At 36.0% G+C, this 17,438-nt stretch overlaps 1 protein-coding gene across 1 annotated transcript in view; it reads right to left on the minus strand.

Annotated features, from left to right (window-relative positions):
• The window catches only part of AKAP7 (A-kinase anchoring protein 7), a 93,420-nt gene that overhangs the window by 35,033 nt on the left and 40,949 nt on the right, over positions 1-17,438 (minus strand). The window contains 1 exon segment of the mRNA XM_059833095.1: positions 16,384-16,528. Within this exon segment, the coding sequence (XP_059689078.1) occupies positions 16,384-16,528 (145 nt within the window).

Genomic DNA, 17,438 nt, shown 5'->3' on the forward strand with positions numbered 1-17,438 from the left:
GAGTTTCAAACAGAAATCAAGTATGGACCCTTCAGGCTGCCCTCTTGTTTGAATTGTTTTATCTGATTTATGTGCAGCACTGTAGCTTTCATCTGAGATGCACTATGTAATTTAAAGCAATATGTACAAGGTTAAGACCATATCTACACCAGCTAAAACTAATACATGGAGTACAATCTTTTACAGGTAGCAAATGCGCTAAACTGTTAAGTTCTACTCTGAGTATACCAGTTAAAACAAACTTATTTCAGGAACAACTTTACTCCCAGGCTTTCCTAAGAAGACAAAAATGGGGCAATGGAAAATATTTCAGGATCTAGCCTACATATTCTAGAACATTGTAAACTTTTAGTCTAGCAACCACTTATTGACTGTAATTTTAAAAAGCTGTTTCTTTCCTTTTATTTTTTTTTTTTTTCTGTTTTAATTTAAACTATGAAAAGGAAGGGGAAAACAGCATGGAATTTGAAATGTTCATTCTCACAAGCATGCATTCTCTCAAAAAAATGCATTCATTATTAATACATCTTTGCAGCAAGGGTACTGAACAATCTGCATTTATCACCTGCAGGTGACCCCTTAGCATGTGGTCTACCAACACATCATAAACACACTGCCAAAGGATTGAAAGTTGAGCAAATGTTGGTTTAATTTTAACTAATAGGTATTACACTGCCATGGCTGCCTGTGTGTGAATCTATTGGATTCATCATCATGAAGAGAAGTGCCAGATAGTCTCTACTAAAAGATGAGGACAGGCAGTAAAACACTGACTCATTTCTTACGGTATTCTGCTCCAAGGTTTTCTTGAGACCAAAGTAGAAAACTCATTCCAAATGGAAAGGAAAGAAGAACTGGGAATGTCAGCCAGCTTTTGCTTTCTCAGATGACTGTGAACGAAACTCCTTTTGGTTAGTCATACACAGATTCTTGTTATTCACTTCATACATTCTTCTCAGAAAAATCTAAGTAACACAAAAATTATGTCCTGCCCCAATGTTACCAGAAACCTCTGCTGAAACCCAGCCACTCCTTTGCTACAGATCAACAGCCTCCTAATTTTAATATTGATTTAAACAAATAGTTCTGCCCATTTTCCATTGGCCTCCAATTACAGATGAGATAAAATATTAGAGTTCATTAAAATAATGTAAACCTAATTATACTACTTACCCAAGAGACTCAAACTTTAACAGAATATACTTACAGATCTAAAATTAAAATACGCACATTTTCAAATAAACTCAAATCAATAAGTTATTTTGTAAGTCATTATGTATAAGAGTATTGAAAACAATTAATCTGAATGTTTTGTATACCTGGACAAAATAAAAAGTAAAGTAAGAACAAGTGAAGCAAAGCTTGTGCATTATGATTTTCTATCACATCTCTGTAACAGGTGTAGAAGTGATACCTATTTAACAGAAATTTGATAATACTGAAAGTGCATAATCTGAAAGTCCTCCTAGAAATCTATGGAGTCAAAATGGAACTAACAGCTAGAAAACTTCCTTGAATCTTCAATTAGAAACATGCTTACTGTCTTTCAAACTCAGTTTTTAAGATTTCTAACTACGAGGGAAGTGTGTTCTGGAATTTTAGTTTCATATATGAACATCTATTCTATTTGTACAAAAATTACATAATTTTGAGAAAAATATTTTCATTCTTAAAAAGGAATTCAAGAATTAGGAGCTCTGACTGAGCTGCCTATATTAACTGAGTACAACATAAGTAACTGACTGGGCATTCCTACATCCTTCTTCACTGCAAGGACACAATGATATTTATAAAGGTCAAAAAAAGGGAATGTGATTCTGCATTTGCTGTCAGAACAAGGAGAGGATACAGTATCTACTAAGTGAAACAACAAATTCTTTCTCCCTTCCTCAATGTATTGAAAAATATTTCTTTACAAAAAGTGCTCACATATAAACAAGCTTTAAAAGAAGGAAAATGATTTCCTTTGTTTGCTCTGGATTCTTTGTTTCCATAAAATTTCTGTATGCTGTACAAACTACAACTGTGTTTCCCTCCTAGAGAAGAAAGACGTTAGTTTTCATCCTTAGCAATGATAAATATGTTTTGGAGATAGGAGAAATCACTGGTTACACTTTCAGTATCTGCTCTGATTTTCAAATTGCTGTCTTATACTAATTGATAAAATAGGATTTATCTATTTATTTTAATTACAATGTTAAACATGAACTTTTTATTTAAGTGCTAATGAAGCTTTTATGTACAAATGCAAACGATAGCGCAGCTTAAAAAAAGAGTTCACATGCAAAAGATAAGAACAACATGCAACAATCAAAAAAGATGCTCTTTTAAGCGGACATTCATAAACATGTCAGTGTAATGAGACTCTCCGAACTATTTCCAAAGAAAAGAAACATTTCAATGAATCATGTACTAACAATACATGTGAAAACAAACATCTGGGCTGTACTCAGTCCAAAGCCTATCATAGGGAACCTACTGTGCAACTGGTAGGAAGCAGGTTTGATATATGTCAAGGTACCATACCAGTCCCATAGTCAAAGGCTGTCCAAAACCACATTTATTAAATGCTTTTCTGGTGTGCTTTTTCTTAACCTCCTCCATGTGAACACTACCCACTTCTGTGGCTAATGTGATTAAAAGGTTTCCAGCAAAAAAGCAGAGCTGCTTAAAAGGAACATTTTGCATTACCTCACAGTAAAGTAAAAAACAGCAGTTATGCTACGTAGATATGCATGCATGTGCAGATACACCAATGTGCAAACACACACACACAGAGACATCTATATATATGTGTATGTATCAACCCTATATACTGACAATTTGTCTCTAATGAATACCAAAAAAAGACAAGCACCAAACACAGCATTTAGACAGGAGTGATGTGCCTGCATCCAAAAACTTAATAAAAACACATATTTTACTATTGCCCAGCAGCAGAAGCAGTCATGTTCAGAACTGGCTCAGTTTGAACAGCCTGGGCTCCATCTGCTTAGGATCCAGAAACTGGACGCTCCCTTTCCTAAATTGGCAGCAAGATTAAGAGTCCATTGGGCATTTTAACATTGTGCCTGTGACCACCGTAAGACTAGACACTCCAAGAAGTAATCACAGGATTACAGGGTCTGACTTGGGGCAGGGGGGGGCTTATTCTTTGGCCCTATGAGATCTGAATTCTTTGCTACTCTGGAGAAGCTCCTTAAACAACACAGGTGCATCATTCAGCTTTCATACTAAGCTGCTGGTTGTGGCTTTTCCAGCCTCTGGGGGCTTGAACTCCCCCAAGCTGGGGGAAGAAACAAGCCTTGACGTCCAATTTGAGTGGGAATTGTAACCAAAGTATATACGTAATAAGTATTTCCTCTTTAAAATAAAAAAAGTGAAACCTGATTTAAGTACCCATGTATCATCACGAGAGGATACTGGGCTTTGGATCCCATTAGGGTGAGATACCTAACTCAAAAATCAAAGAAAGAGAGAGGTGTTGACACAGTTCTTTGTTGGGTGTTTCCCACTGTTTTGTTCAATGCAGCACTTAGTTCAGCCTGCAATTTCTTGACTCTGCTCTGAGATACTGGACTCTGCGCACACAATTGGAAATGGAGGCATCTCATTCTGGGGCCAAATTCCTACAAAAGATACTCACCTAAAACCTTTCTTTGACTTGTAAAGTTTGTTTATAGACAAAGACATATAACAAACCCCTCCTTTAATACAAAACAGGAGGACTGGTCAACATAATAAACCTATCAAGTGCACTTTTCAGTCAGATAGATAACATACATTCAGTCCATGTGTTATATTTCATGGCACAAAAGACTGTGGACCAGGACTGTGGACCAAAATCTGTTTGGAAAACAGCCTTTAAGAGAGAGTCTGTAGAGACAAATCTTACTACTATTAATATAATTGCACTGATGGCATCCTGGCCTGTATCAGAAATAGTGTGGCCAGCAGGAGTAGGGAGGTGATGGTGCCCCTGTACTCGGCACTGGTGAGGCCACACCTCAAATACTGTGTTCAGTTTTGGGCCCCTCACTACAAGAAGGACATTGAGGTGCTGGAGCGTGTCCAGAGAAGGGCGACGAAGCTGGTGAGGGGTCTGGAGCACAAGTCTTATGAGGAGCGGCTGAGGGAGCTGGGGTTGTTCAGTCTGGAGAAGAGGAGGCTGAGGGGAGACCTCATCGCTCTCTACAATTACCTGAAAGGAGGTTGCAGAGAGGTGGGTGTTGGTCTCTTCTCCCAAGTGACTAGTGACAGGACAAGAGGAAATGGCCTCAAGTTGCGCCAGGGGAGGTTTAGGCTGGATATTAGGAAAAATTTCTTTACGGAGAGAGTGGTGAAACACTGGAACAGGCTGCCCAGGGAGGTGGTGGAATCACCCTCCCTGGAGGTGTTCAAGGAACATGTGGATGAGGCATTGTGGGACATGGTTTAATGGGCATGGTGGTGTTAGTTGATGGTTGGACTTGATGATCTTGCAGGTCTTTTCCAACCTTAGTGAGTCTGTGATTGATTCTGTGATGCTGTGAATTAGCAGAAATGTAAATTTACATTGAAAAAATGTATACATGTGACAGAACGCAACCCCTTACAGATTCTTCCATTAAATTAAATAAACCAATAAAGACAAAAGTGTTCAAATAAAAAAGCAATAGTTATAATAGCTGCCACTACAAAAGACAAACATATTAAATATATGCAGCTGACTAATTCGATGCGTTTGAGCGTTGCAACTCATCTAGAGTCCAGACAAGAGGGATGCTAAGTAGAAGCTCAAAAATATTTGAAAATATTTTGCACTGAACTATTGCACTCTACTGTATAATTCTTACCTTTAAATCTATCCTACCACAACGCAGTATTCTCCCAAAATAATGTTCTTTTCCTTAGAATTTCATTATGTAAGCCTCATCACCACTGGCACTATACCACTGAAGTCCCAAACTGAGAAAGAAGTGAAGAAAAGGACTGAAAGTGATTGGAGAGTTTAAAATTGAAAGGGCAGCTAAACAATCAGAAAGAACTCAATTTTTAAAACCTCTTAGCCCTTGTTTCTCATAAGCAACCTGAATAATTACAGCATCATGGTGAAAATCGGTAAAAAAAAGGCAGTAAAAATATAGATGATTCTTTACCAGGAAATTATTCACAATAGTTTAAAAACAACTAAGGCATTAGGATTTATACATTTGTACTTCAAATTATGGATTTAGGTTTACTTTGAAATACATGTTTGTTATGCCTATATAGAAAGAATTGTACTATAATATTTTAAACTCCATTTGGAGAAACAGTATGCCTTCATGTGTTGTGTCTTCTTCAAAATTAAGAAAAGCTGTCCCCAAGAATATAAATAACCACTAAGTACATTCAAACCAATCCAGGTCATGAGTTATGAAGAAAGATAAACCAGATGCTCTGTATATTTTTGAAAAGAAAAAACATATATGAGAAGCTCTGACTAGACAACTAGATAACTTCAAGACAATTGGAAGGTGTAAATGACTGAGGTAACAGCTAATCCTGATTATGGATGGTAATTAAGATATTTGGAGATTAGCATCTCTACATTTTGGTTAATGTAGGATTTCCATGTCAGGAAAGGAAATTACAATGTATAGTAAATGGAATTCACCAATAATAAAGATCACAAAGAATTCAACATACGCTTCTAAAAGAGTACATCCATAAGAAGGTATATTTGCCATGTAAAACAATGATTGCTTTTACTTGCTTTCATGTGAAAATAACATTTCCAATATTAAAGATATACTAACAAGTCTCCTCTTCTGCCAAAGGTTGTATAACATCCTAATCAAGTGATGTAAATTTTTAACATCCAATGTGTTTGGTGTTTGCAATACGATAGATAGGAATGGGGAGGGAAAACTATAGGGCTTGCCTGCATTTGAAAGATAAAACAGATTAACACTGGCTGGGAATTTTAAAGTACTAAAAGCTGTTTTTGAATAATTCCATATGTGAATGCTCTTATTTTGGACTAAGAGTGCTTTGTTCCTGTCCAGCTTGACCCACTTTCCAAGTGTATTTAATTAGGAACAGTTTTATGTGTAAGAAAGCCTTTTGTTTGTTCTCTTGATTAAAGCAATAAAGTTCAGTATCTGGGGTTTCTGATTCAAAACACCTTAAACATTTAAAAAAAATAAACAAGCTATGGGAACAGTGCCTAGGTATTAAAATGCAATTGTGCCATTTTCACTGTTTCCCTAAATAAGTGATTGCAAAGGTAAAAGGTTTTTTAAACAGTCTTCAGTCAGCAATTACTTTCTGCTGTAATCCGTAGGCTGTGGATGGTTACTCAGAATTCTCTAAGACAAATCTGCTCTTTGCAAAACAAGTTACAGCAGAGGTTTTTAAAAGTATATGCCAAAGGGTCAACTGTAGTGTCTCAGCACTTCAGAAATCAAGCCATTTACCTAAAGTAAAACCATGCAGTCTAGAGAGGATGAGGAGCTTACTCTTCCTGTACTCATAGCTGACCCAAATCCAGGTGAACAGAATCTGGTGCCACCTCAAGCTGTCAAGCTCAGCACTGTGCCAACCATGTGCACCCAGATATCTGCTCAGAATGCAGGCGGTGTGAATCCACACTGACTCAGAAAATACAGTGTAGAGATGTTTAGAAACTTAAAAAATTGGAAGCCTAACTTTAGGTGCCTGTAAGTATGTCTAATAAGGATGAGTATGTATGCATGTTTGACCTACATCTGGTACCACAGCTTTGGCCACATAAGTCTCCTGACCTACTGATGCTTGTGCAGAAATTAGTACATAGTTAAACACTATAGCATCAGCCTAGAGATGGCAGCCAACACTTGAGATGCAGGAAGAGCATCTTCATTAAGCATTGTCATCTCCACCTGATCCTGAGTACTCCTTGTCTGTTCCATAGCACAAGCAAGCGGGGTACCTTAAACCACTAAAGCAGTATCAGATAGCTTATGTCATGAGTGGTTAACACATTTAATCTTGCAATGGAAGACCGGAGGAATGTTCACATAGCATGAAAGGCAATGTAAAAAAGTTATTTCTTACGCGTTGCCATACAGCCATTTATTATCGGCTGTAAATGGCAAGGTTTGGTACCGTTCTGTCTACAGTGGTTCTATTTTAACCTACATCCTCTGGTAAATTTTCAAGCTGTGGGGCAGGGGGATCAAGCCCAATGCTGGACTGTCCACAGCTGGATGGCTGACAAATAAGGGCCCACATGCAGACTCAGACATACTTCACTAAGAATAGAAACTCTTCACCTATGTAATAAAGCAACATGTTTATGAATTGTATGTTGCACCCTCCCAGAAAGTTCTCCATACTGCGTAAGTGACACCCTCCAACCGTTCGTGCCCAGCAGATCTGTGTAACTGTCCTATAAAGAGAGAGGTGTTTCAGATTACTCTCCTGACATTAAATAGTAGTTCTGATCTTAAATGTTCGATCTTTGTTTGAAAAACAGAAGATCACATACTATGTATTCAGAAAGTACTGTGATGGCCCTTTCTGCTGTGTTTGAGAACAGATTAAAACTTCAAGTAATTTGACAACTACTGTTAAGACAATAATGGCATGTTTTAGCTTGTGGTTGATGTAATCTTGCTCTTATATTCTACTGCTTCCATAAGAAACAGTGCGTTGCTGCTTTCTAGGAAACAAGAGATGACACTATATGCCACATTAATGATGCTTCTTTAAAATCTGTTACATTTTATCTTGACATTATTTCCACTGAAAAGAAATGACTTTTACAAATACTAGGGGCTTAAAAAATATTTTAAGTAAGGTCTAGAATAAAAAACTACTGGAAATGAAATCATCACCTGTTTCTATTCATTGCTGAGTACTGCTCTGAAAGAGAAACATAAGTTGTGGTATTAAGCAAAACAAAGCCCTTTTCCTCAGCAACTGTATTTTTATGTCAGTGTTTGTATTATTCCTGAAGTACTGATCTCCATCGATCTGCAACCATGTCTTATTTTAGAATACCTCACAGGGATTAGGTAGGAATCTTAGCAGACTCTTTCTGTGTAAACATGTAGTACGCTGGATAAGCTCTTCAGATCTGCACTAACCATCAGCAATTGAAAAATGGTGACATTTGAACAATGGAAAACTGGCTTTCCTTTCACTCCATGTCCTTCGAACTACTGAAAAATGCTCCTCACAGGAACTGCAGAAGAGCTTAATTCAGTTATGGTAAATCAAACATACCTTCCATTTGATGTTAAGACTGTACAATAAATATGTATCAAGAAAAGCAACATCCAAGCTAGGAAAATTTTAAGAATAAAAAGTAATTTTCTTTTGCTGATCTATTCGATGAAAGAATATTACATATTTAATTTACGCCTCACCTCCTAGGTGGTCTGTTTACTTTTTGCATTTAACATATCTTGAAATTAATGTTTTATGTATTTTCAGTGTATTTTTAATATATTAAATTTAGGAATAAATTAGTTGTTTGGACACCAAAGTCTGCTTGAGAAAAAATGTCTTTAAAGCAGAAATACTTGAGATACAAAAAAGCTGCTAGACGTTATTAAATTGTATTTTATAGCATACTATGTAATGTTGTGAAAAATCAATTCTGCCTTTTTTATATACTCAACTAAATTTTCAGTCATTAATCACATTCTTACTGATGTCAAATATGCTTTTGTGTTTTCCTGTCAGATTTACTTCATCAGTTTTAACCCACTCTCTGCACTTACTTTCGAAAGCCATTTGTGGAATATTCACTTATTTTCAACTACTGATAACAGCTCTGGCATGAAAACACATCACTACTTCAACACTACTACTACTACAACACTACTACTTTCTGTTGAAAAATAAAAGGACAATAGCCTTTAGAATAGAATTACATTATGGTATTTTTTAAGGAAAATTGCAAAAATTACCCTGTACAATAAAGCAAATTACTACATACCTCATAATCACAGAATATGAATCACATAATCATGGAAGGTGATGAGAAGGTTTTACTTACTTTCAGTATTAAGAAACCCATAATTGAATACCAAACATCATGTTCATGTCTTTAAAGTTCCCTGTCACTTTCTGAAGAAAAGTTCGTTACACATTTGCCAACATTAAAGCTCAAAGTCAGGGACAGTAGAATTTGCCCTCAAAACAATGAAATATCATTCTGAAATTAAAATTTCCACTTTCAAATGACATTTACATTGGTTATTTCCCTCTCAATCAGCTTGTTCTCCTCCTTATCCACACATAGAATTTATCGATATAGCTTTTAAGTTGTAACTGGTACTACAAAATTAATATAAAAATGCTATCTCATTGTGAAAAATGCTATACTAATAGTCAATGTTTCAATAGCAGAAAATTACCAAATACAAAAGAAACTGCCCAATGTAGCAAGACAAGATGAGATATGTCACTAGAGCTAAAGAGAACATCCATCAAGTTTTAATGTAAGACTAGCGAAAAGGAATCAATAGGGAACCACCACTCTGTTCTCAGTTATGAACGGAAAATATTTGGTGTGTGTAAGAAACCACTGGATTGCCACTTTCTAGTCACTATCCATAAAGAGCCTGGCTTCTAGGTTATTAACTAAAATGTGAGTGTTTCTCTGCCATGTTTAGACAAATAATTTTTGTAAGTCAGTATTCTACCACATGACTCTGCTAAGAAATAGTACTTTAGGGAAAGACTTTACTGATTAGCACACAATACCTGTTGCTTTTTATGTAGGCAAAGAGTTATTTAGCACACTGCATGCACAGAATTGCAGCAGCTGTGGATGAACTCATCACAAACAGTGAATTAATTACTAATTTCAAATGTTAAGAAATAGCCCTGGGAGGCTGCCCAAGCCATTTTTATCCAATATGACTGCCATATTATTAATTAAAATTTAGGAAGAGTGCCACAGATATGCAAGAAACTCAAGAGCGGTTACTCATAACACAATAGAGAAGGTAGAAGCTAGCCTACAAATAGACTATCAAGGAAAGAAAAATTAAGGAGTGAAAGAAACAGACCTAGGGTGTTTTGAAATTATAGAAAAAGAAGAAAGAAGGACAGATAACAGATAAAATCAAAGAATGATTCATTATTTTAGAAGAAGTGATTCACTGTCATGCAAGTAAGAAGGGGAGTAAAAGAAACCAACACACAATATGCTTAATTTTGGAGGATGCAGAATCTGAACAATCAAAAAAGCATTTACGTGGTTACCATCACTGTTTCCAATGTGAGAAAATGTTTAATTGCTGTATGAATAAAATCAACCACATTTAGGTCAAACCATCTGTAGACAGAGAAGCAGGAGAGTATCTAAAAGAGACAAATGGCAGCCTTTCTCTTCATTTAAGCCAGTGACACTTTAAAAAGATTTCAGACAAATTGGGCAAACTTCATATTGCAGACTGTATTTGAACCCTCTTCTTCCTTGATGATGAAGGCAAAATATTACTGTATTTTTTGCTTGACACTGTAAGTGCATTTTTTAAAAAGAGCAAACCGAGGGATGTTGACAATCTATGCAACTACCAAGTGGTTTCCAATTCTTTCATTTTCAATCTTCTATTTCTTCTCAGTATTATTTTGAGTTCATAAAGTGACATTATCGTATCTATTTTCTGTTTTAGGCACCGATGAGTCTTTTCTTCCGTTCTTCTTTCTTCTGATTCTTTCTTCTTGGTGGGTATCCCCAAAACCCATCGCTGACAAACTTATCTTCAGTCTGGAGAGCTCTTATACAAGGTACCACCAGGAACATCTTGTCCTTTGTTTGAGACAGGGGTGTTGAGCAGCTGCCTGGCTAACATCGTAAATGTAATGTGGAAGCATAAACTGCACCACTAAATCCTAACTCAAGGTTATTAAAGTTTAAGTAACTAAAAAGTTACTTAAACAATTCAACTAGCCTAACAGCAGCAATTTGCAAGAGTAAATTGTTTGTAACGTGTTCCATTCATAATTTCCTCAGAAATGCGAAGCTTGCAAATATAATGCACCATTTTGTCATTTAGTTGAAAATTTCTATCTTTATACATACATATATCAAATTAACAAGCAAGCTAATTAACAAATATTAACAACTGTTCAAGTAGTGTGTCTTAGACTCACATCTTGACTACCTTAGATACCTCTTAGATCTTGCCTATCTTACATACACATTTTAGGATGGGATGAATGACTTTCTGTAAGTCATTTCAGAGAGACTGCAGAAGGTACCTTGATGACAAGGTCAGACTGGACACCAAACTTGTACGTAGTTCCACTGAAATGTAAATTGACCTACCGATGTTCTGCTACTTAAAAAGGGATCTGTTTGAGGCATTATTTGAGCAGCAAGGAGCATTACCTTTTACCATATCATTATGCTTTTATCCAGATAAAATAGATGTCTGTAGTCTGATATTTCCATATCGCTACTCCTAGATTGCAAGGGTTAAGGGGAACTGTGTTAGCACTTTAACCTCCAAATTGGCACACGTTCCAGATATATGAGTTCTGGCTGTGCCGGAAGTCAGAGTAACCTGCTGGGTGGCTTCCACCACAGAACAGCCTTCTTGAAGTTTATCTACCTCAGAGATAGCACAGGGAAAATCTGATATATAAACTTCTCCTTACTAGCCAGTCAGGAGAATCTTATCACAGGTTACAGGCTGAATACAGCTTGGCATGTCATAAATTTCTTTAATGTGTCTATAATCTCATTTTACCTTATATTACTATAAACAAATTTTCTTTGAAACAAGTCTAGAAAAATCTTCATGAATGGATCCTGAAAATATTTAAGTGAGATACTTAATGCTAAAAGCATACTTCACATAAGAACATCTACGTAACGCTCCCTTTGATGGTCAAAGGGTCTATTGAACGTCTTCACCGTGATAGAAAGAACTGACCAATCATTCAGGTGAGGGGTATATATTGAGAAGCTCAACTCATTCTAGCAATCACTGGTCTTCTTTGGGATTTGAGATGACATACAACAGCTGCCATGAGGTGGGTGCTCTGAAGAAGGACACTGTTGGCTTGCTGTTTTGTTTGCTTTAAAGAATAAACTGAACGCGATTTTCAGGATGAAGTTTCACCGTTATTGTCACTGCCACGTCAAATTTTAACTCCTGAATACATATCCTGTGGCACTGGCATGCAGATGCAGAGAAATATGCCGGTGCAGATGTCTGTAGGCTCTGCTGAAAATAGTGGATGCTGTTCTGTAACATATTGTCAAAGCCTGTTTACCTGCTGTGCAGATTGCTGCAGCTCAGCAGGTGTTTCACCGCTGCCTTTATTCATATCAAGCTTTCATGCTTCCCATATTTTTGAACGTGCTTTTAAAATGCACAGCTACCAAGCTGATATGTGTTGTGGCACTTTGTAGCAATGGTAGTATGCAATTCTTTGTGTGTGTGGATTTGTTTCTAACATTAGTTCTGATCCCTTTTTAGATCTTTTCATCTTGCTAGATACATGACACTCAAGTCTGGGCCAAACTCTAGGTAACAAAAAGTAAATACTGTTTTTGTATTTTCTGTGCAGTTCAAGGAAAGAAGATGCTTGAGTACACGTACATATAGAAAGAACTAGAGATAGATACAGTGTTTTGTCTGTATTAAGTAATTTTCAAATTACACTATTTCTGATGTATTAATAGAATTGCATTAACTCCTTCCTGTTTATTTTAATATCCTAGCTACCTATAGTTACTAAAAACCCTATACAAATCACATTTTAAAACATTTTAAAATTAATTTTTCAAAATGCATTAAAATATAGTGTCTTTTTCTCTGAAATTAAAAAATAAGTTATTTAAAATCTGTGCCCATATAGCTGTTTTCCTTCTCCTATTTGCTTTAGATAAATAGATATTAACATGTACAAAACCAGAAAAATTAAATGTATGTATTTGGGCAAGATGCATCTATGTCCATATAGGACTAAGAAAAGTGGGGATAATAGTAGTACGCTTTCTTAATGTGGTATCAGTGAAGAACATCCATTCAAATACCATGGCTAGAGAAAGCCAAATGTAGTACTCATGAAAAAATAATTCAGAGGAGGATTCTGTTTGGACTGTGAAAATGACACTTCCCATAAATTCTTTACGCACTGTCACACCAGGATTGAGTTAAAGCCAAACAAGCATCTGATTCTTGCTTTGAATACCAGTTGATTGACTGCTGTTATAAACCATTTAATGGGACTCATATTCAAAAGACAGTTGAAAGACTGACTGTCTCATTTTAGCATTCTTAGATGTCAGTAACAAGACAAGTTCAAGAAGAAAGTTTTAAACAAATGTTTTGAAAAAACACTGTCAATATCTACGAAATATACTACTAAACAGCTTTTATTTGTAATGAGTTATTTACCAAATTCCTTAATCAGATATATATTCCAAAATATTCTGAAGTATATTTGTGAATAGTGGAGCCTCAATTTCACCCAAATGAAAAATTTTATTCCGTGTTAAATAATCTTATAATTTCTATTTCTCTAAGCATTTGGATGCAGATAAATACATATCTGAAAGTACAAACATGTACAGAAGACATTAGATATATAGTTATCTACACTGATATAAACGTAACTATGAGATATGCATAACATAAGGCAATAAATATGATAACATTTAGATAGATAGATAGATAGATAGATAGATAGATGGATAGACAGAGATGTATAAATATATCTCACTTTATTTTTGACTGGTCTGGATTTTGCAGTAATGTTGTCACTAATTTAAACAGACATCCTACACTTTTTTTTCCTCTGTACTGGTTTTGATCTGTTTTGTAACAGTCTACCTAAGCTAAATAAAGGTGGTCCTAAGTGCAAACAAAAACATTAACAGGAAATAATTTTTAGCATTTGCAAAATGCCTGACATGTTTGAAGTATTGTGTAAGTATTTAATCGTAAGTCCTCAAAACAGTCCTCAAGACCAATGAGCACTTCCACCAGCAATGCTGCAGCATAGGGAAACAAGTTACCACAAGGCAGAAACTAAATTGCCACCAAAGCCCTACACGGAGTCCTGGAACCAGCACTAACTTTTAACAGTGGTATTCATGTAAAGCTGGTCCAAACAACAGGAATTTAGAAGTAGTACTAACTGTTCATAAACACCCTTTGTCTCCAACATAGTGTTACTTTTGATAGCATTAAGAATGAAACAATCCAGATCTTGAAAAGCAGCTGAAAAACAGCAAATGAGGCACCAGGTATAACCAGGTATAACCTGCCTATTAACCAGGTATAGTTTTTATGATGATGAAAAAAACAGTATGTGCTTAGGAAAAATGGAGTATAATGCATTATTCACATGTATTTCTGTCAATTATAAGCCTTTGAAAGTTGAATCTTCCCATCAAAATTGGCTCAACCAGAAGAGGTGCCTGGATCAGAAGTTTTCCTTTTATTTTATGCTCACCGTACCTTCAAAGGTTTTGCAGAATTTGGGGATGGACACGGTACCTTCATAAAGACTTCATCTTCCCAAGCTTTCTTAGTCCTTAACAGTGTGTCTCCATAACAAACAGTAGTTTTCATCTTTTTGAGATTCCTTATTACTTAAGGATGAAGACAGGGCTTTCCTTTAGAACTGTCCACACAGGAAAAGATTCCAGTGAAGATGTTTCTATTCAGCTGGTTGGGATGGCAATGGTTTTGGAAGATTTCCCTGATGTTGCATGTTTTGTTCTTTCTTTCTGAGGATATGATCATTCCTTGGTCATGAATATTTTCATTACTAAGGCTAATATGCTCTGGAGTGGGAAATGTTAGATCCACCGAATAATTTGCTTGTTGGAATGATTTCTGGTCAATTTTTTTTTTTTTTTTAATGTTTCTGCTTATTACCAGAAATCTGGAAAATGTTGCAAGGTATATGAGAACAAATTTATCATAGTCTTTAAGTAAGCATTTTATTGTTGAGGCTCTTTGTAAAAGATTTTTCATACTTCTTTCCTATTATTAGAGGATCCATACAAGAACAGATGTTCTCTTTTCTTTAAGTAGGTCAAAGTTAAGACTTTGCTTTATTAAGTTCTATTAAGACTGTTCATATTCTTGTTGATATGGAGCAATTGCTCATTGACAACATGCCAAATAAAGTTTTGCTCTATTTCTAAATTTCTATTTTTAAAGAAAAAAACCAAAGTTAAGTCTTCACATGAACTTTTGGTATGAGTTTCAATATCCCATGTCTTCCAATACCACTACATTCAACCTTTTACATGACTGCAGCAAAAAAAAACATTTGTACCAGTACAAAGAAGAAAAAATATAAACTGAACTCCAAAGACCATGACCTGTTCCCTGCTATAAGCCTGTCTTTTGAGACTCACCTCTAATGTGACATATATAAAGAATCAGCCTAATTAGGACAGGTGAAAAAAGCAATTAATATAAACACCTTTGTATTTTGTTGTATTATTACTTGACCGTCTTCCCATGTCATCTGATTTCTTAAATATCTGCAGGTGCAGGAATGATATTTTTAAAGATATTCCAAACACATCACACAATATACTCCTAGATTTAAAGGGGTGACTGCATTTAAGAAAAAATCCTCAGCATTCTCTAGTTATTCCACTTAGATTGTTTTAACTCATCTTCTTAATATGACTAACAGCAGCCCCAAGATCCACTATCAGCTACTGGGAACTAACCACCACAGAGAGGTTTATTTTACAAGCCATTATCCCACAGTATCTCAGTCCACAGACCTTCCGTGTGTACCACCTGAAGTTCCAGCTATACATGACTTGTGGCAGAAATGAGAAGACAAGCCTAGAATATTAATCATAGGGATATGAAGCTTCTGTTCAGATAAAGCAGGAAGACACAACTGTGATTTCTAGCATTGTAATGATCTAGGCAAGGTGTCTGTACAATGTTTAAAGTCTCGATGGTATTCTGAAGTTACTATAAAATCTGTTGTACCACTGAAATTCTCTCTGTATGTGAATATAGTCCAAGTAAGGTGACATCTCTGCCAAACCAGAGACATTTCACTTAGCTTTAATCATTTATAATTACCGCATCTAATCTAACTTAGTCACACAGGCTGTCTTTATAGTCAACAGAGAGATGAGCAGCTCTAGAGAGTGATACATCCCACTTATCTTAAACACTCATTTTAGGATGAGAAACGGAACTGGGTTCTGGGGACGGATAGTTGAATACAAACTTTAGCTATCAGCAAGAAGCACTGCACAGTGTTCCTGGAGAGCCACGATTAAAGGACAGACTTCTGTCAGACTCCGTGGATATTATTACAGGAATCGCCTAACATACACTGCAGAAAAAATGGCTTTTCAGGCATATAATAGACATAGACACAATTGATGTAAGAGTAAAATGAAGATGTGCTTACCAAAAACGATAGAGGACTCGCAGTAGTAGTAACCATTCGGTTGCTTTTTTTTCAACATGGAGCAAAGATCTAGGCGGTGCAAGATTTCATCTCCAAAATAATGGCTTTTAAAATCTTCATACAGGCTTGAGTCAATTTTTTTCACCTTTAAATAGCAACATAAAATTCATTTAGGCATTCTACTGGAAGACTGAATTTTCATATTTAATTCCTATAGTTTTCATTTTAACCAGAGGTATAGTTAGAATGGAAAACTACTTCAAGATGCAAAAAGAATACTGAAACAATAATGTGCCAGATCTTCTGTTTTAGTTAAGCACTATCTGCTACAGAACTTAAGCAAGGAAATAAAAGTGTCATTACACCTCCTTTCTACCCCTACCTCTTCAGTCCTGTAGGAAACAAATCAACATACACAATGCTACAACTGCTTTAACTTCCAATGGTTTGCAACAGTCTTTATGGAACATGTAACTGGAAATTATTCTTGCTGTCATCACTGGGCATGTTACTACAAGAAAGAATCTCTAATGTTTGTCAAGGGCAGTTTTCTGGGTCTTTAAAATAACCAAACAGGAAAATGTGGTTGTATTTAACTAGCACTAGGCTTTTTATCTCAGCAAGTCTAAAAAACTTACAGTGATTTATAATATTAGTATCATTATGTAGTTTTGCATATACAAAGTGGAACATAGTAAATATTCTATTAGGCTGTTTTCAGAAAACCTCATTTCAGTAGTTATTTTAAGAGTTTAGGGCTCCTCATTCCATCATATTTTCAATAAAAATAGATTACCTCTGTAGAAAGTCAATATTTTCTCCTTCAATCTACCTCAGAATAATGCTGTTTGCTTTTTAAAACTCATTACTATATGCTAAGGGATGTTAGGAGCGACCACTGTCCCCAGCAGCTCCAGCCCGGGGCTCCCTACTGCCTGGCTGCTGGAGCCCAGCCCAGTGCCCCAGTGACCCAAGGTCTCTGATGGATGTACCTGCTCCTTTCACGTCCCAGAGACACATAAACGTGCTCAGAGGACATGGACACACCCGACTAT

This window comes from Gavia stellata, chromosome 2 (genome assembly GCF_030936135.1).
Source record: "Gavia stellata isolate bGavSte3 chromosome 2, bGavSte3.hap2, whole genome shotgun sequence".
In the NCBI taxonomy this organism is placed as follows: Eukaryota; Metazoa; Chordata; class Aves; order Gaviiformes; family Gaviidae; genus Gavia; species Gavia stellata.